This window comes from Melopsittacus undulatus, chromosome 20 (assembly GCF_012275295.1).
Source record: "Melopsittacus undulatus isolate bMelUnd1 chromosome 20, bMelUnd1.mat.Z, whole genome shotgun sequence".
Classification (NCBI taxonomy): Eukaryota; Metazoa; Chordata; class Aves; order Psittaciformes; family Psittaculidae; genus Melopsittacus; species Melopsittacus undulatus.
The window spans coordinates 784,744-802,802 of record NC_047546.1 but is presented as its reverse complement, the minus strand read 5'-3'; the positions used below and the strand labels follow the sequence as shown (position 1 = coordinate 802,802).

General features: G+C 62.2%; 4 protein-coding genes across 5 annotated transcripts; all 4 read right to left on the bottom strand.

Moving 5' to 3' along the window:
• Nucleotides 1-59: 59 nt before the first annotated feature.
• On the bottom strand, nt 60-1,073 carry BGLAP (bone gamma-carboxyglutamate protein). The gene is made up of 4 exons (XM_034071155.1): nt 909-1,073; nt 568-609; nt 398-461; nt 60-288 (listed from the first exon to the last, which is right to left on the bottom strand). The coding sequence occupies exons 1-4, from the start codon at nt 967-969 to the stop codon at nt 156-158; spliced, it is 300 nt and encodes a 99-aa protein (XP_033927046.1). The 5' UTR covers nt 970-1,073; the 3' UTR covers nt 60-155.
• Nucleotides 1,074-1,238: 165 nt separating this feature from the next.
• PMF1 (polyamine modulated factor 1) lies at nt 1,239-2,998 on the bottom strand. Its single transcript, XM_034071154.1, has 5 exons — nt 2,827-2,998; nt 2,635-2,740; nt 2,460-2,560; nt 1,908-2,103; nt 1,239-1,819 (listed from the first exon to the last, which is right to left on the bottom strand). The coding sequence occupies exons 1-5, from the start codon at nt 2,964-2,966 to the stop codon at nt 1,766-1,768; spliced, it is 597 nt and encodes a 198-aa protein (XP_033927045.1). The 5' UTR covers nt 2,967-2,998; the 3' UTR covers nt 1,239-1,765.
• Nucleotides 2,999-4,582: 1,584 nt separating this feature from the next.
• On the bottom strand, nt 4,583-8,710 carry SLC25A44 (solute carrier family 25 member 44). 2 transcript variants are annotated; one of them, XM_034071267.1, is made up of 6 exons: nt 8,653-8,710; nt 7,430-7,537; nt 7,094-7,263; nt 6,568-6,925; nt 5,683-5,810; nt 4,583-5,289 (listed from the first exon to the last, which is right to left on the bottom strand). In XM_034071267.1, exons 3-6 carry the CDS (start codon nt 7,187-7,189, stop codon nt 5,098-5,100), a joined length of 774 nt encoding a protein of 257 aa, XP_033927158.1. In that variant the 5' UTR covers nt 7,190-7,263; nt 7,430-7,537; nt 8,653-8,710; the 3' UTR covers nt 4,583-5,097. The 2 variants fall into 2 exon arrangements, with proteins under 2 accessions (XP_033927158.1, XP_033927157.1); XM_034071266.1 differs by having other exon boundaries at nt 6,568-7,263.
• Nucleotides 8,711-9,054: 344 nt separating this feature from the next.
• SEMA4A (semaphorin 4A) lies at nt 9,055-15,601 on the bottom strand. The gene is made up of 15 exons (XM_034071252.1): nt 15,386-15,601; nt 14,806-14,934; nt 13,828-13,988; nt 13,691-13,753; nt 13,492-13,590; nt 13,163-13,271; nt 12,946-13,062; nt 12,726-12,856; nt 11,797-11,963; nt 11,538-11,688; nt 11,152-11,341; nt 10,927-11,042; nt 10,695-10,855; nt 10,088-10,200; nt 9,055-10,003 (listed from the first exon to the last, which is right to left on the bottom strand). The coding sequence occupies exons 2-15, from the start codon at nt 14,930-14,932 to the stop codon at nt 9,375-9,377; spliced, it is 2,334 nt and encodes a 777-aa protein (XP_033927143.1). The 5' UTR covers nt 14,933-14,934; nt 15,386-15,601; the 3' UTR covers nt 9,055-9,374.
• Nucleotides 15,602-18,059: the final 2,458 nt, after the last annotated feature.

Genomic DNA, 18,059 nt, shown 5'->3' with positions numbered 1-18,059 from the left:
GAGGATGGAGCCATGGGGATGGATGAGGCAGACACTCTGGACACTGTTTTGTGCGTTTATTTCCATCCCGTTACCAAGCACGGGCTGAAACCGAAGCTGGTGGGGGGTGTGGGGGGGAAGGCTGGTGCTGGGAGCCCTATGGGGCGCTGTGGGGCTCAGACGAGGCCGTAGTACCGCCGGAACGCCTCCTGGAAGCCGATGTGGTCGGCGAGCTCATCGCAGGCAGGGTTGAACTCACAAACCTCCCGCTTGGCCTCCAGCGGGTCCCGCACGGCCCCATAGGCACCGCTGGGGGCACAATGGGGAGGTCAAGGTGGGGGGGGGGCGTCCTGCAGCAGGGACACCCCCCGCCCAACCCTGCCATAGGGGTGGATGCAGTAGGGCCCCCCCCAGGTACCTGTCATAGACGTAATTCCTCTTGTGCCTCCGCATCTCGGCGCTGGCACGTTTGGACACAAAGGCTGCGGGGACAGAGCAGGGGTCGGGGGGGGCAGGATAGGGACAACCCCCCCCCCCCCCCCATCCCTATCCCCATCCCTATAGGGGCGCATGCAGCTGCTCACTCACCTCTGGACCTCAAGGAGTCGGTGCTGACAGAGCCCTCTGGAGCTGGGGATGGAGCAGAGGGGTCAGAGCAGCCCCATTCCCACTCTGGAATCGCATCCCTGACACCCCCCCCCCCAATCCCGGCACCAGTGGGATGTGGAGCTGTTGGAGTCAGGCTGAGGGAGCTGGGTTGAAGAGAAGGCTCCTTAAGGGGAGCCCTTAGAGCAGCTCCAGTGCCTAAAGGGGCTGCAGGAAAGCTGGAGAGGGGCTTGGGATGCAGGGACAGGACAGGGGGAATGGCTTTAACGTGATGGGAGGAAGCTGGGAGGCTGCATCCCAGGGTCCCCATCACCCCCCATTACCTTTGCTGCAGAGGCCAAGGGCCAGGAGGGCCAGGAGGGGCAGCAGGAGCAGGAGCCTCATGGTGCCTCTGTGCCGGGTCTGCCCTCACTGCCCTGCTCCTGCAGCACCTTTATAGGGCCCAGGAGGGTATTTCCAGCACATCCGGGAGCAGCCCAAGCAGCAATTGTGGTTTGGGATGAACTTGATCCCTCCGGGAATGGGCTGAGCCCGCAGGGAGGGGATGGAGCAGGGCCGGAGCTCTCTGCATCCATCCTGCTCTCCATGGGAGCCCGGAGCGCTCAGGGCACCTCCAGCCCTGGCCGCAGCTCCCATAGATCCCATTGGAGCGGAACCGGAGGAGGGAAGGGCTGGAGCAGAGCCCGTGTCCGACAAAGCCCTAAGTACAGAGCACGGGAGCCAAGTGCCGGCAGGAGCCCATCCCAAGGGAATGGTGGCTCCCGTTGATGATAAAACAGTGGGAAGCAGCAGTGCCAGAGGAGGGAACCATGCCCAAAGCAGGCAGGGTCCTGAGGGGGTGCCAATGGGCTCCATAGTTTCCAGGCATGGACATTGCAACCTCATGGTGCGGAGCATCCCATGGGATCTTTATTCCAAACACCAGTTCTGGATGTGGACTCCGGGGGTTCCAGCCCCTTGTTCCATGCATGAGGCCCCCATTCCCTTCCCAGTCCCTCAAGGGATTCAGTTCATGTTGTAAGGAGCCACAACCACGTTTTCCCCCCAGGATTCTCCTCCCTGCTGGGCCGAGAGCAGGAATCTGCCCCCAGTTCCCAAAGCTGCGGCTGTGTCCTTGGTGATTCCTTGGCTCCAATCCGGAGTAAGGATGAGGATCAAGCCCCAGGGCATCCCCACATCCTCACTGCGGCTCCTGGAGGCTCAGGATCAGCTCCTGCTGCTTTTCATTGAGTGCCTGGCAGGGGAGGAACAAGCACCCCTGAGCTCAGGCTCCCAGAGGAGCCCCATGGAGGGGCTGGAGCCAGCTCCCTGCCCTCCGGTACCTTCCAGCCCTGTCTGTGGGCCTGGATCTGCTCCTGCAGCTCCCGGATGCGGCCCCTTCCCTCCAGCACCGACTCTGCCGCTTTCCTGTTCTCCTCCTGCTTGGTCCGGAGGGCTCGGAGCAGGCACGAGCGGTGCTGGAGCAGGGATGGGACCAGGGCACTGCGGGCGTCATCCTCCGGGATCCCACTGGGCCGCCTGCGGGAAAAGGGGGATGAGGAGGGGATAAAAGGGATGAGGAACAGAGAATAGGGGGATGTGGAGCAGATAAACGGGGGCAAAGGGGGATGCGGGAAAAGGGGGATGGGAGTGGATAAAGGGGAATGTGGAGTGGATAAAAGGGGATGCAGAGGAGGCAAAGGTGGATGTGGGCAAAGGGGGATGCGGAGCAGGCAGAGAGCAGGGACCTGGGGTGGGAATCGGTGCCCACAGACCAGGGAGGCTCCGGCTCCGGTCCCCACAGGAGAAGCCGGGCTCCGGGGTCCCTGCCACCACCGGAAGGCGCACGGGGAGCACAGCTCCTATGGGGCCCATTGCCCGGGGCCGGTCCGTACCACGCAGGCTCCTCTTGGGGCTCTCCGTCCTCCACGATCCCGTCCAGGTGGTTGAGCACCGCCTCCAGGTTCGCTTCCTCCATCACCTCCCGGAACTCCGCCTGCAACCGGGATCCTGCGGTTAACGCCAGGCCCGTGTCCGCCCGTCCCCCGCCCCGTGCCCGCCGCCGCTCACCCGGATGGAGTCCCGGAGCTGGGGCACGAACTGGCTGTGGACGCTCCCGGTGAGCTCCGGCCGCAGCCGGCAGAACCCACGGTAGCAGCTGGAGAAGCGCTGGAAGCTGCAACCGGAGCGGACGGCAGCGGGCGCTGAGGAGGCCTCCGCGCACAGCACCGGCTGCGGCCGCAGCCCCGGAGCCCCCCTCACCTCCCGGCCGCCGTCAGCTTCTCGAGGAACGCGTCCACCACGGTGCTGAGGAGCTCGGTGCGGGCGGGCCCCGGGGCACCGCGGCCGCCATGGCCTCCGTTATCGCCTCCGTTATCGCCGCCGCTCCTCACCTCCGCCATGTTGGGTCTCCACAACCGGCCGCCCGCGCCGCCTCCCCATTGGCTGCCGCCTCAGCAACGCGCCGCTGCTATTGGTGGCTGAGCCGGGGAAGGCCCGCCCACTCTGAGAGCGGGATGGGGAGAGGGCGGAGCCTGCGTCAGAAGGGCGTGGCTTATGAGGGCAGGAGGCGTGGTCATATCTGGGTGGGGGCGTGGTTTACGCGGATATGAGGCGTGGTCTGGTCGGAAGGGGGCGTGGCCTAGCTCTTAGAACCCAGCTCAGCCCCGGGACGTTGGGAAACGGCTTAAAACGGTAAAAACGCGGATGCGCTCAACCCCCCCCCCCCCCCCCCTCCGGTTTTAACGCTCCAACGGCCTTGTCCCGGCGGAATAAACGCTCCTGGGAGCCCATGGGAACATCCCCCCTGTCCCCAGGTATTGTCCGTCATGGATGGAGCCGAACGCTCAATCCTGACCCATTCCGAGGGGGATGAAGGAGCCAAGAGAGGCACAGGCAGCTCTCCCTTGTCAAGACACCGCTCGTCAGAGGCAGGCAGAACTCACCCCATTCGGGAAGCTGGATCACAGAACCATGGAGCAGTTTGGGATGGAAGCAGCCCCCAAAGCTCTGCAATGAGCAGCCGGAGCAGGTTGTCCAGAACCACATCCATCCTGGCCTTGCCTGGCTCCAAGGGGTTTGGGCTTGCTTGATCCCATATGCTTTATCCCGGTGTCTTTCCAGCTCCGTGTCCCTGCTGCCTCTTTGTCATTCCCCTTGGAAGGTAAAGCATTAAAACCACCAGGCTTTGACACTCGGGCATCACAACAAAGGTCTCTGAAGTTTATTATCAGTCAGGAACATCGCTGGGGACGAGGGGAACACGAAGCTGCAGAACCCCCACATCCCTGCTGCACAGAGCCAGGGACCAGCACCACCTTGGAGGTGAGAGCGGGGCTGCCACGTGCTCAGGATGCTCCAGGCAGATCCTCTTGGATCTGCTCTTCCAAAGAGCAGCAAGAGAGGAGCAGCCGGCAGAGAATCACCATGGGGTGACACAAAAGGGGCATTGAAAGGCCTTTCCTGCCTCATCCATGGGTACCGTGGTGCTGGGCCCATCCCCAGCAGCCCCTCCAGCCAGTCCTTGCTGGGGTGCAAAGGCAGCCAAGAGGCCCCCCCAGTGCAGCAGGATCGATGCAAGGACCCAGAGTTCCAGCAGCAAGAGGATGGGAAGCACATCCCTTCCCTCTCAAGGTGTAAACCCACCTGGGATGAGCACCATGGCAAATCAAAAGCAACCCCTTCAGCCTCTGGCTTCATCCCTTGATGGTGACATGAAAGGAGCCTGGCTTAAGCACCACAGTGCAAAGTCATCCCTGCCCTTCCCAAACAGGAGGAGCAGGATTTCAACATGCAGAGGTATTCATGGCCCATTGCTTCTTATTCAATATGAACATGAACTGGAGCAAAAGCCAGTCCCAGGTTTCTTCCTTCCCCGCCTCACATCCACTTGGAGCTCAACTCCCTCTCCTGCTGCTTCCAAACAGCTCCACGAAGGAAAAGGTGGGAAGTGGCAGCAGCCACGCGCACTCCTGACACCTTGAACAAGGCCACAGCACAACCCCTGAGGAACCCCCCCCCCCCCCAAGATAAAACCATGAACGGAGAAAAGCACAGCTCGAGCATCCAAAGATGCTGCTCGAAGGATGGGGCCCAGGGAACCGTGTTTCTGAGGGCGTACAAAAAGGGGGATGCCCAGAGCACCTCCAACGAGGGTTTAAACGGGTCCAGGTCGCTTCCTTCCCCCGACACAAGTGCAATGAGGAGCGGAGCCACGAGAGGGCTCTGCTGGAGCGCGATGCCCTCCCCTCCTCGGGTGCTTGGCAAGGATGGGAATAACCCCATGGAGAGCCCGGCTTCTGGCTCCAACCGGGGCCGTTTTCCATCTTAACCCCCCACCCCCCCCCCCATCCCCGGCACGCAGGTGGTGCCAGGATGTGCTCCTGGATGGTCGCATCCTGATGCTTGGCATTGGTGATGGTGCCGCACTTGCAGTGTGCAGGCAGCAAAGGGAGGAGGCAGCTGCTTCTCCCCCCCTCCATCGGGATGGTCCGGTCAGGATGCCAAGGAAGGTTCCTCTTCACCGCTTTGCCTTTACCAGTGCCTGGAATCCACCAGCTCCGGGCGGAGGCTCAGCTTCTTCAGGGTCTCGTAGCCCACCACGATGACGATGGTGGAAGGGGTGGCTGAGATGATGCGGGCCGAGAGGCCCTTGGTCAAGCCCCAGGGCCCTTCCTCTGCCAGGAGCTGCCTGAAGGTCAGCACGATGGAGCTCTTGCCTTCCACCTGCAAAGCCACAGCAAAGCCAGCGTCAGCCTCAGGGTGCTCCTGCTCCAAGGGAGGGCTCTGGAGGCCACCCCAGCAGCCCTGATGGGGGCTCCAGAGCTCCCTAAAGGAGGGGATGGGAGGGGGAAGAAGCCCTAAAGAGGCAGTAGCAAGTGGGTTGCTTAGCCCTGGCTCCTGCTTCCTCCCCTCTGTCCCCATCAGATCCTTCAGTGCTGTTGGGAAGGGAGCTCATGTGGGGCAGCCCAACCCAGCCCCATTAATGCTGAGGGCTAACGAAGGCCTGGGCTCCCCAGGCCAAAAGAGCTTTTGCAAGCAGAGACAGGAGGAGCCACGGACCTGAAAGCTGCTGAGGCCAAACCCCCAGGCCGCATCCTGCCGGGGCTGAGCTCTCACCTGCACCCGAGCCCTGATGACATCCATGGGGTTGGTGAGCGTTGAAGCTGTTGCAGCCGCAAGGGGCCCCGAGATGGCTTGGAGGAGGAGATGGGGACAGTCTTTAGGAGTCAGGCTGGAGAGTTGCTCTGGGAATGATGGGAAGGAGCCAAGCATCAGGGCAAGCGGCTGCTTCAGGCCCTCATCCTCTTCCTCCAGACCCCAAAGCCCCATTCACCCCCTTGGGAAGCTTTCTCCACCAGAATAGCCAAGGGCAGGGAGCAATGGGCTCAACCCCCAGCCCTGCTGGGCAACCAGGGCAGAAGGAGCTTGCATGGTCCCAAACCAGAGCATCAAAACACTCCCCCCCAGCCCAGCATCTTTTAAGGCTTTTAGAGTCAGGAATGTGTGCACCCAGATCCAAGGAGCACGTTGGTATCTCCATGGGATCCTGCTGGGGGATCCCTAAGGAACACGTCCAGCTCATCCCAGGGACTCCCATCTCCCACCCATTCGAGCTGTCCCAAAGCCAGAGGAACTGAGCTTAACTCGGTGCAGTTTTACAGCTACAGGAACCGCAGCACCATCTTTAGACAGAACCATGCAGGATTTGCCCTTCACCTCTGGGCTTTTGCTATGGGCCCTGTGGTTCTAAGAGGTCTTTTTGTCGGCATGAGCTGGGATTGCGCTTACACAGTGGCTTTCCAAGCCCATTGCCATGCATGAAATCAGCCTTCCATGCAGAAAGCAAGCATTTGGGATCCATGGAAGTTAAGGTTAAAGCCAACAGCCCCAGGCTCCAATGGGTTCCAAGGCTTCCCCCCCATGAAACCCAAGAGACGAAGCACGCTGGGCCCCCAGTCTCAATGTGAGGGGCTTCGGGGGGGGGGGCCTCCTTTCACTCACCAGCATAGAAGTGGTAGAAGGGCCACCAGACGGCACTGTTGGGGATGTAGGTGAGCAGCGAGGCCACATAGCCCCTGTAGAAGCCTCTAAAGCCATCGGCCTTGAAGATCTGCACAATGATGTCCTTGGTTTGGCCGAAGACCAAGAGGCCTTTGCCATCCTGGTGGCGCACTGTGAACCTGCCCATGCTCTCGCCTTTCCTCTGCATCATAAGGTGCTGGGAGACGACGTCGATGGGTACCGTGATGCTCTGGGCCACCAGGGATGCTGAGCCCCCTGCCACCAGGGACTTGAGGGCGTTGTTGTTGGTGTAGTGGGACACGTACTTGCGGGTGAGCTCGTAGGTGGTCACGTAGCACTGGCCCGAGATGAGGGTGAAGGTGTTGACCAAGAAGCCCCGGTAGAGCCCGGCGGCGCCTTCCGTCCGCAGGATCTTCACAAAGGCATCGAAAGTGCCCTTGTACAAGCTCTTGCCCTTCTGGACCTGCAAGCGGGTGCGGATGAGGGTGAAGGGGTAAACGCTCACCCGGATCATCATCGTCATGCAGATCCCAAAGACGTAGAACTTCCGCTTGTCCAAGTGCTCCCATTCAATGATGGGGATGTTGCGTTTGTCCTCCATGGCTCCTTGGAGGCTGGGAGAGCCAGGGATGGTCCAGACCCACCTCAAAAGGGCTCAGCACCAAGGGGATGCATCTGCAACAAGAGATGCTTTGAGGAGGGGACGAAGCACTTGAGGCAGCTCAAGTACCCAAAGGGGCTGCAGAAGCTGGAGTCGAGGGGCAGGACAAGGGGAATGGTGTGAAGCTGCCAGAGCAGGGATGGGATGGAAGAAGAGCACTGCCCCGATGGGAAGCATCACCTTTGAAGGGCCGCCAGGAATCCAAGTGGTCACCAGAAGCAGCTCCTCTGTGGTCATTCCGGGTTCCTTAGATGCCAGGATGTCCCTTTCCACTCCCAGGCTCTGGACCTGGAAGGAAAACACGTTTCCTTTTGCATTCCCACATTCCCTGCACAAATCAATCCCATGTTCCCATTTCCATCCAGACCTTCCAAGCCTGGAAGCCAATGGAGACCAGGGATTGAAACCACCACATCCCCAATCCCAAACTGCCTTCTCCATGGCTTGGGCAGCATTCAGAGCAGCAGGAAGAGCCTCCTGCAGCAGAGCCCTCCTTGCCCCACTGCTCTCCCCATCATCACCAACTGGTGCACTTATTGGGTGCATGGAGCAGGTTTGGGATGAGCCCAGCTCCCCTGAGGCAGGATCCAAGCCATGAGGGAAAAGCATCTCAAAGCATCGACCCAACAGGAAACCCCCAAAAAACCTCCTTTCCAGAGAAAAAAAAAGGGCTAAAAAAGCTGATTTCGGTTAAAAAGGAGCTTAAAGTGTGTGTGTCCCCCCCCCGTCCCCATCCCCATCTCCCACCAGTACCTTCAAGTACTTGGGGGGAAACGGACGTAAAAGCAACAGCTGCTGCTTTCCCACTGCTCTACAGGACCCAGCTTCAACCCCAGACCCCATTTAGCACAACCCCCCCCCCCCATTTACCCCCTTCTCCCCATCCAACCCGGCTTTGGTTCCACTGTACCTAAACCCGACGCTTTGGGAAGGACAAACGGGCTCTTTGTGCGGCCCTGGCCAAGGAGCTGTCCTGCTTGGCATATTAATGCCATTGGGAAGCCTTCCCGAGCCCCCCTCGCTGCCCTGTTGCCCATGGAGATGCTCTCAAGGGGGAAAGCCCCAGGCCCCTGCACACGGCTCCCGTTGGAAGCCCGGTGGAGACGGAAGCTCCGTTCCCAGCGCTTCCCATGGAGCTCAGCCCGGGACGGCCTCGGCTCCCGACCTCCATCCCTCGGGAACGGAGCCGCCTCACGCTGCACCCCCCCCCCGGTCACCCCCTTCCCCACGGCCGGGCCCAACCCCGGGGGCAGGCCTCGGGGCCCCGGTTCCACGGCGCTGCCATGGCCCGTGTGTGCCCCCCCCCCCCCCTCCCCGCACCCCGGTTTGCCCGCACCGGGTGATCACCACCACCCCACCCCCACCCCCCCCCCCCACTCCCGGTGCCGCTGCCCCCCCCTCACCCCGCGGCCCCTCCGCCGCCCGGTGCCGCCGCTCCCCCCGCCCCATGGCGGCCCGGCGGACACCGGCCGGAAACGAAGTGCGCCGGCGCGGAGCCGCTGGACCAATCAGCGCCAAGGGAGGTGGAGCCATCTTGGAAAAGGGTTGAAGCAGAGCCGGAGAGAGCGTTAGACCGGTACTGTCGCCCATAGTAAAGATGGCGGCGCCCTGGGAGGAGGTGAGGAGAGGAGGGAATGCGCATGCGTCAATCAGGACTCCCCCTCCCCTCCCTCTTCCTCTTCTTAAAGGGCCAGCGCCGCATTCCAGTTCTATAACCGCCGTTGAAGGTGCTCCTTGCACACGCACCCCCTCCCCCCCCCGTTGCATCAGGGCGAGGGAGGGGGGAAGGTTTTTGTTCCTTTTTGTGTTTAATACAAAACATCAAATATACAAAGAAAAGGGAAATTTACAGCTTCCAAAATAGCGGCTCGAGAAGGGGGCTCCATCCCCACCATCACCCCACATGGCACAGGGCCATGGGGTGCCCCCCACCCCCCCTATTGCTCAGCACCCAGGGTTGCACATGGGGGCACTTGTTCCATGGGGGTGGCACTAACGGCACCGTTCCCATCCCCATCCCTGTGCCCCGCATCCCACCCCAAAACATCACCTCGAGGGTGTTAAATTAACCCCAAACCCTTCACATTCACCCCAACCCCCCCCCCCCAGAATTACGACGGCACCATCACGCCGGACCCCCCATAGGCACACGGAGCCTGTTGTCACCAGCATCGATGTCCCCATCCAGCTGCACGCAGCACGGATGGGATCCTTCCTCCTCCTCTTCCTCCTCCTCCTCCGTGGTACCTCCGGGTGCGGGACGCTCCGCGGTGCCCCCATTGAGGGGCACCTTCTCCCCTCGCTGCGTGGGGGGGCTTTGGGGCGCGCTGCACCCCCGAACCTTGCTCCTGGCTTTGAGCTGGTCGTGGTAGGCAACGAGAGCCAAGCAGGCGGCCGCGGCCAGGGTCACCACCAGCAGCACGGTGACGGTGACAAACTCGGGCCAGTACAACCGGGCAGGAGCCGGGTCCGAGCCCCGGGGCAGCCCGGACTCCGCCAGCCCGTCCGGGCCCGGAGCGTCCCCCCCGGGCTCCCGCAGGTGGTAATGAGCCACGGTCCATGTGTAGCCGTTCTCGCTGGCCTGGCACTTGTAGGTGCCCACCGTGCCCCTCTGCATGATGACAACGAGCGTGTGGCCGGGCAGCAGTGCCGTGGCCCCGCGGGCACCGTCGGGATGCTCCCAATGGTAGGTGGCCAGTGCTGAGGGATGGGGACAGGACAGGCGGACCACGGCGTTAAGAGGTGGGGTGAGCCCTGTGGGGTGTAAAGGGGGATAATGGGGTGATGGGGGCCGCATCCTGCACCCAGCCTCAGGCCCGCAGGGTCCCCACACTCAACTCTCTGCAGAGGGGGTCTCCGGGGCTCCCCATGAGCGGGGCATGGCTGCGCTCTGGCCGTGGTGGCACAGGGGGGCCGGGTTCCCTGCCTCGATGTCCTGCAGCCAAGTGCTCCTGTGGTGGGAGAGAGGAGTCAGCCCTGGGGGGAACTGCAGGATTGTGGGATGGGGTGGGATGAAGGGTGCTTAAAGCTCCAGGTCTATGGGCAGGGACCCCTTCCACGGGAGCAGGATGCTCCAAGCACTGTCCTTGGACACTGCCAGGGATGGAGCATCCAAACCTTCTCCATTCAACCCATCGCAGTGTCCCACCACCATCCTAGGGAAGAGCTTCTGCCCCAGACCCCATCTCCATCTCACCTCTGGCAGGTTAAAGCCGTTCCCCTTGTCCTGTCCCTGCATCCCTGTATCCCAAGCCCTTCCCCAGGGTTCCTACAGCCCCTTTAGGCACTGGAGCTCCTCAAGGAGCTGCTCCAGCCCCACTCCATCAGCTCCACATCCCCCTTGCGTTGCCGGATGCAGTGGGAGGGTCCCATAGAGGATCAGGATCCCCTTCCACAACCCCTGCTCCTGCTCCACATCCCCTTTCCCTCCCTCATCCCTGCTCACATGTCCTGGGCTCCGCGGATGGGCTGGCAGGAGCCCTGGTTGCTGTTCCAGCCACAGTAGGGGTCCCGCGCCAGGACACACTCGGCACAGCTCCGGTGCAGGCTGCAATTGGCCACCGGCACTTGGAGGACACCACCAGAGTAACCCACATAGAGGATGCCCTATGAAAGGAAAGGAGCAGGTTTGAGCCCATCCCGGCTTTGGGGCTGGCTCTTGCCCCATCCCCTTGTACCTTCCCCGGTGCCAACAGGAGGTTCTTCACCGGCTCCGGTGTTCCAAAGAGCTGGATGCTCTCCACGATGTGCGGAGCTCCAGGCAGCTCCACGGCTTTGTGCAGGAACCCGTCCGCTGTGGGGCACAAAGGGCATCACCGGGGGGGGGGTTTAGGAGGCACCAAGGGGAAGGCTGGGGGGGGGGGGGGGACGGACCCGGTGTGGGTACCCCCGCATCACCCCACCGGTGGCCAGGAACAGGATGCGGTAGCTGGTCCCCGAGGCACCGCGGGTCTCATCCACCACGATGCGGGTGTAGGTGACGTCCGTTCTGACAAGCAGGGGCCGGCCCCGTGTGGGTGACACCGTCCCGTCCATCAGGAAATGGTCCTTCATGAAGGTGAGGGCTTTGTCAGAGGAGGGGCCCATGGAGCACTGTGGGGTGCGGAGAGAGGAGGCAGCGCTGATGGACGGCATGGGGGGAGAACGGACACACGCAGCATCATTGGGTGCGACCGGAGCTTCCCCCTTTGCCGTCATTCCCATCCCTCTCATTCCCTCCGAACTGCAGCTGCAAATCCTTCCCATAGGGAGCAGCAGCGTCCCCATGGATGGGCCTGGTCCCACTCACGCTGCCGGGCCGGGGGCTCACGTCGGGGCCCCCATAGACGGTCCAGCGAGAGCTCTCCTTGTTCAGCTCCTTGTACTTGCCCTCGAAGACCTCCTCCAGCGCCTCTTGGCTGTAGGCGCAGACGGCGGCGCTGCCCTCCCTGCCCGCCTGCCTGCAGGGACAGGATGGTGCCCATGGGTGCTCCCCAGGGCACCCCCAGCAGCACCCATGGGTGCTCCCCAGGGCACCCACAGCAGCACCCATGGGTGCCAGTGCTCACCACTGCGAGCTGAAGACGGCATAGACGTCGGCACCGCCAGGCCGGGGCAGGGCGAAGGCGTGATGGATGACATTGAAGGGGAAGTGACCAGGTTGGGAGCACAGCAACTGTGCCTTGAGGAACGTGGTCCACTTCTTCTGCAGCACTTTGTCCCCTCCGACATCGCTCTGAGATGGGGGGTTCAGCACCAGGGTGACAGGAGATGGGTACCCCTACTCTCATCTGCTATCATCGTCCTCCATCATTGTCCTCCATCATCCTCCTCCATTATCCTCCTCTATCATTGTCCTTCATCATTCTCCTCCTCCATCCTCCTCTATCATTGTCCATAATTCTCCTCCTCCATCCTCCTCCCCCATCATCCTCCTCCATCATCATCCTTTATTATCCTTCTCCTCCATCATTCTCCTCCTCCACCATCCTCCTCCATCATCATCCTCCATCATCCTCCTCCATCATCATCCTCCATCATCCTCCTCCATCATCATCCTCTATCATCCTTCTCCTCCATCATTCTCCTCCCCCATCATCCTCCTCCATCATCATCCTTTATTATCCTTCTCCTCCATCATTCTCCTCCTCCACCATCCTCCTCCATCATCATCCTCCATCATCCTCCTCCATCATCATCCTCCATCATCCTCCTCCATCATCATCCTCTATCATCCTTCTCCTCCATCATTCTCCTCCTGCATCATCCTCCTCCACCATCCTCTTCCATCATCATCCTCCTCCATCATTCTCCTCCTCTATCCTCCTCCTCCATCATCATCCTCTATCATCTTCCTCCTCCATCATTCTCCATCACCCTCCACCATCCCCCTCCATCCTCCCCCTCCTCCATCCTCCCATCTGAAGGGGGCTATAAGGATGCAGGAGAGGGCCCTTCCCCAGGGGCCATCGCACCCGGTCCAGGGCCATGCTCCCACCTTGCAGACCCGTGCCACACGTGGCACCAGGAGCCGCTCGAAGAAGTCAAACTCCTCTGCGGTCTCCTCGAAGAAGAAGTAGACTTTGTCATCGCCAGGGATGCTGAAGGAGGCCACGAAGGCAGCGTCGGCTGTGGGGCAGCGGGTGAGGAGCTGGCGGCAGCACAAGGATGGGTCCCATGATGGGGGGGGTATCCCAAGGGTTGTCCCCTTTGCTCACCCGAAAGCCAGCGCAGGAACGCATCCGTCTTGAGCAGGGTCCTGGTGCCCAGCGAGCGGGACACGATGGGCTCATTGCCTTGGAAGTTGTTCATGGTGCCGGCGTAGAGCTCCCCGTCTGCATGGGGACACCGGGATACCCCCCCCATCCCATTCTCCATCACCCTGTGTTCCCACCCATGGGTGAGCACCCATAGGGGCACCAGCCCTGTACTCACCCACCAGCAGGGCCGTGTAGGTGTGCTGTGGGTCAAAGGGGCATTGGCCCTTCCCATCCAGGAGGGGTTGGGCTCTGCTGCTGGACACCAGCGTGAAGTTCTCCAGGAGCTGTGGGGATGAAGGATCAGGCCCAAAGGAGTCCCTGGGCAAGTGGGGAAACTGAGGCAGGGGCTAAACCCTAAACCAGGGCTTCACCATCTCCATCCATGGCTTCTACAACCCCAATGATGGGGAGGCAACAGGGGATACCCCAGGATGCAACTGAAGCTCCAATCCCCCATCCCACAGGATTCAGGGTCCCCCATCCTCATCTATGGGGCCCACTCACGATGTAGGTGCAGGCAGGGCTGAAGGCGTAGGTCCCACACACATAGAGGTGGGTCTGGTTCAGGGGTACCAGCACCCGGATGAAGTTGAAGCACTCGGTCTGCAGTGATGGGGGGGGGGGGAACAGGAAGAAGTGGGGGGCTTGAGCACCCCATAACCCCAATGGAGCCCCCCCGCACAGCCCCATGGCACAGTCCCACCTCTTGGCTCTTCTTCTTGAAAGCGCACTGGGAGGCTTTGTCGGCCGTGGGGCCCCATGTTATCTATTGGAGGGATGGGAGATGAGTGGGGGAAACTGAGGCAGGGCCAAGGGCATCCCCGCAGCGCTGCTGCTCACCGAGGCCTGGGCTCGGATGGTGCCGGGGGTGCCGACGGCGAGGGCCAGCACCCGGTCCCGTGCCCCCACGTACAGCTCCTCCTCATCTTCACGCAGGAGGAAGATGTCGTAGTGCGAGACGTTGGCCTGGCTGAAGTGGGTCAGGGTCCGCCGGGGGTCCCCTGGGCAAGGGGGGGGTGACAGGAGCCAAAGTGGTGCCGGTGCCACCGTGGAGCCCGGATGTGGCAGCACCGGAGCGGAGGGGATGTGGCAGCTCCCATGTAGGAAATGGGCTCTGCTGCTTCCACCGTGCTCACCCCAGCACTGTCCCCTCCAGGTCCTGCTGCAGGAACTGGGGGTCCCCGAGCCCCCCAAACCCTCTTCCTCATCCCCTGTGGGGCTGCGAGTGCTGCCCGTGCCCATGGCCATGGGGTGATGCTTGTCTGGGGCATCCATCATTCCAATGGGGAAGACTTGGGGAGGTGGGGGGGGGTGTTCCAAGCCCTCCCTGGTGCCCCCTAAGTTTCTTGCTTGGCCCCATCAGCCCCGGGGGCAGGAAGCAAGCAGAGGGAAGTGCTGCACTTCTCGGAATGGCTGCATGGGGAAGGGGAAGTGGCAGCAGGGCCATGGGCCATGCTCGGGGCACAGAAGTCTCTGAGTTGGGGCTGGTGGCACCCTGGGGTGCACCCAGCATCCCCCCTGCCAAGGGGGTTTGGGTACCAACAGCCTCACCCCATCGGTCGCCCTTTGCATCACCTTTGTGCCACCCTGTTGTGGTACCCAGGACACCGCAGCCCCATCACCACCTTCCCAACACGATGGGAGGGGATGGAAGGCAGCCCATGGATGGATCCCCACCCCAAGGTGTGGAAGTTGTCCCTGGTTAGACCTGGAGGAGCTGTAAGGTCCCTTCATCCCAACCAATCCCATGGTCCCACGATGCCGCTGGTGCCCCCCCAGCCCATCCCCATCCGCATCCCTCTCCCTGCCCTCACTCACCGCTATGGAAGGTGGAGCGGGGCCGGGGCTCGGCGCAGAGCAGCGCAACCGGTATCAGCAGCACCCAGAGCAGGCGCAGGGCGTTGGGGGGCAGCGGGGGAGCCCCCATGGGGTGTCCCGGCACCATCCCTGCGGGAAGGACGAGGGATCAGGACCCGGCGCCGCCCGCACCGCTCGTGCCCAGGGAGGAAATGACACGAGGGGGAACCAGCACCCGGCGCGGGGGGGGCACGGGGCCACAAGGCGTCGAGCCACGTGTGACCCCCAAGTGTGGGGCAGAGGGTCTCGTTGGCACAGGCGGTGCCATCCCCGTGTCCTGCTGGGACCCCTCCGGGTGGCTCCATCAGTGGCCTCCATAGGAGGGGGTTTGGGTACAAACCACGGAACGGCCCCCACCTCTTCCAGCTCTTTTTGCCCCTCTTGAGAGAAGCAACAGGGAAAGGACCCCCCCCCCCCATGGGGCTGGACCCTGTCCCCACAAACAGCCCCATGGAGCTGAGCATCCCCCCTTCCAAACAGCGCCTGGAAAACCCCCTGGTCCCTTTGGAGCAGGCACCACGTCCCCATGGAGCAGCGTTACCTCTAAGGGGGGCGACGACGGAGCCGCTTCACCTCCACCCCTGGACCAGCACCATCCCCCCGGGGGTGATGGGGCCGCTTCCCGGCCCCATGCCCGGTGCTGCTCCCAGTACGGGGCTCCCAGTACGGGGCTCCCAGCGCAGTTGGGGCCCGGGCCCGGCCCAGCTCGGCCCCGGCAGTGAGGGCAGGAACCAGAAAGTCCTGCTGGAAGGGGACGAGCCCCAGCCTGCTCCGTGCCCGCCCTGCGGAGCCTGGTGGAGGGAGCCGGGATGGGAGCTGCGGTGCTGCTGCTCCTCCTGCTGGGGGGGAATGGGGTGTCCCAGAGCCCGGGGGCCCGGTTGGCTTTGGAGGGAGGGGGAAGCAAGGGTGGGCTTCCTGCTGAGCATCGCTCCTGAGAATGGGACCGGGGGGCTGAGCATCACACCCTAAAACAGAGACATGGGGCTGAGCATCACCCCTAAAACAGAGTCATGGGGCTGAGCATCCCCCCTAGAACAGAGACATGGGGCTGGATATTGCCCCCCATGAACCAGGGCAGGCTCCATCCTCCAACCCAGGCAGCTCCGGGGCAAAGAACCCCTTGAAACCAATGCCCTGGAGTCCCCCCCCAAGGCCAGAGCCACATCCAAGCTCCCCAATACCCCTCTCCGGGCTCACCCTTCCCTCTCTGTTCCTCCTTACCTGCATTCCCCAGGGCCAGCATCCCCCCACAGGGAGCCTGGGCCTGGGAGGGCAGCGCTGTGGCCAGCCCCTTGCTTGCCTGGGACAGAAAGCTCCTTGTGAGCACACAAAGTAGGTTACTCTTCCCCCGGCTTCCCCACTTGGGGACACCCGGAGCCTTGGACCGGCTGCATTGTTCTGCCCTGGGCCGGAGCCACTGGGGCCGCCGGAGGGGGAGGAAGGATGGCAAAGGGAGGAAGAGGCTCCTCGGTGAGGCTGAAGGAAGGTGGGGATGAGGATGTTGTGTGTGTCCCCCCCCCCCCCCCCCCCCAGGTCTGATACAGGGTGGAAGCTGCTCCAGAAGCTCTATCCCAACCCTGGCCTTCATCCTTTCTGGATCCAAAGTGCGAGCAGGGCACGCATGGACATTACAGCCTCCCTGGATTGGATTTGGAAGTGAGCATCACCAAGGGTCACTCAGTGCTGGAATAGTTTGGTTGTTGCTGGTGCTTTTGGGTTCGCCACGACTGTGGCTCCCTGGGTCCCCTCTCCGCATTCCCTCCAATGCCAGGGAATGCTGTGCTGCCAATAAACACACGTTTTCCTCCCAAAGAGTGGTTCAAGCTGCCCCAGGATGGAGCCAGACCCAGACCATGTGCTCAGCAAGGAACCGTTGAGGTCTCAACCTCTGCCTGTGCCATAGAATAGAACCACAGCGTGGTTTGGGTTGAAGGGAGCTTAAATCCCAGCTCCAACCCCCTGTCATGGGCAGGGACATCTTCCACTAGAGCAGGTTGTTTCGAACCTCATCCATCCTGGCCAGGATGGGACATGTCACCCCTCAGGAGCATCCCTGTGGAATGGGGAGATGATGGGATGCTTCCACCACCCAGGAACAACCTTAACCTCCCCCAGACACCTGGCAGGAGGAGAGATGGGGGAGATGGAAAGCAAAGGATGGGAGATGGAAAGCAAAGGATGGGAGATGGCAAGCGAAGGATGGGAGATGGAAAGCCGAGGATGCAGTAAGGATATGGGAGGATGCAGGGGAGGAAGCTGGGGAAGAACAGATGGGGAGGGATTCAAGTGGTGGGGAATGCAAAGGGTGGGGACAGAAAGAGGTAGGAGGATGCACAGGAGGGAACTGGGGAAGAGAGGAGGGATGCGAGGGGATGTGCAGAGATGTGGGATGAAGGGGGGGGCGCTGCCAAGCGGGATGCAGGGAAGCGATCCCGGAGGATGGGACCTGGGGCCCTTTGTCCCCTCCCGGCAGCACCAGACAGGTGGGGGGGGGGGGGGGGGGGGGGTGTTCCGGAGCCCATCCCCCCTATCGCAGCCCCACCGAGCCCCGGTCCCGGTGCGCGGCGGTACCGACCTGCGGCAGCCCAGAGCCGGGCTGGTGGGAGCATCCCCGGGGCCGCCGGATGCTGCTCACGTCGCCATGGCAACGCTCGGGGCGGACACACGGGCGGGCACGCGTGTACACGGCACATGTATGACCGCACACACAGCACAGACACCACCGAGCATCCCCCCCCCCACCCCGGCTCTGGACACCCCATAACTGCATCACTTTGATCTGCTCCTGTTGGGAGCATCTGCACGGCAGCCCTGCATCCCCATCCTTGCACCCCACTATCCACACTGCATCCCTGAGTCCTACTGCTGCACCCCCTATCCACACTGCATCCCTGAGTCCTACTGCTGCACTCCCCTATCCACACTGCACCCCCCTATCCACACTGCATCCCTGAATCCCATCCCTGAACTCCCCTATCCACACTGCATCCCTGAATCCCATCCCTGAACTCCCCTATCCACACTGCATCCCTGCATCCCCATCCTTGCACCCCACTATCCACACTGTGTCCCTGAGTCTTATCCTTGCACCCCACTATCCACACTGCATCCTTGAATCCCATCCCTGCACTCCCCTATCCACACTGCATCCCTGAATCCCATCCCTGCATCCCCCTATCCACACCACATCCCTAGACCCTCATCCCCACTCTCAG

Bases quoted from the DNA above. Each gene is read 5' to 3' on its own strand.
- SEMA4A (XM_034071252.1), bottom strand. From the start codon at position 14,932: ATGGTGCCGGGACACCCCATGGGGGCTCCCCCGCTGCCCCCCAACGCC. The intron at 13,063-13,162 runs GTGAGTACAGGG...GTCCCCATGCAG, and splicing joins CTACACGGCCCTGCTGGTGG to ACGGGGAGCTCTACGCCGGC. The intron at 11,964-12,725 runs GTGGGAGCATGG...CCCCCATCTCAG, and splicing joins GTGTGGCACGGGTCTGCAAG to AGCGATGTCGGAGGGGACAA.
- BGLAP (XM_034071155.1), bottom strand. From the start codon at position 969: ATGAGGCTCCTGCTCCTGCTGCCCCTCCTGGCCCTCCTGGCCCTTGGC. The intron at 462-567 runs GTGAGTGAGCAG...CTGTCCCCGCAG, and splicing joins CGACTCCTTGAGGTCCAGAG to CCTTTGTGTCCAAACGTGCC. The intron at 289-397 runs GTACCTGGGGGG...TTGTGCCCCCAG, and splicing joins AGGAATTACGTCTATGACAG to CGGTGCCTATGGGGCCGTGC.
- PMF1 (XM_034071154.1), bottom strand. From the start codon at position 2,966: ATGGCGGAGGTGAGGAGCGGCGGCGATAACGGAGGCGATAACGGAGGC. The intron at 2,741-2,826 runs GTGAGGGGGGCT...CTCCGGTTGCAG, and splicing joins AAGCTGACGGCGGCCGGGAG to CTTCCAGCGCTTCTCCAGCT. The intron at 1,820-1,907 runs GTACCGGAGGGC...CTCCCCTGCCAG, and splicing joins CCCACAGACAGGGCTGGAAG to GCACTCAATGAAAAGCAGCA.
- SLC25A44 (XM_034071266.1), bottom strand. From the start codon at position 7,189: ATGGAGGACAAACGCAACATCCCCATCATTGAATGGGAGCACTTGGAC. The intron at 5,811-6,567 runs GTGAGTGAAAGG...CATCATTCCCAG, and splicing joins CTTCTACCACTTCTATGCTG to AGCAACTCTCCAGCCTGACT. The intron at 5,290-5,682 runs GTGAGAGCTCAG...GTGGCTTTGCAG, and splicing joins TCATCAGGGCTCGGGTGCAG to GTGGAAGGCAAGAGCTCCAT.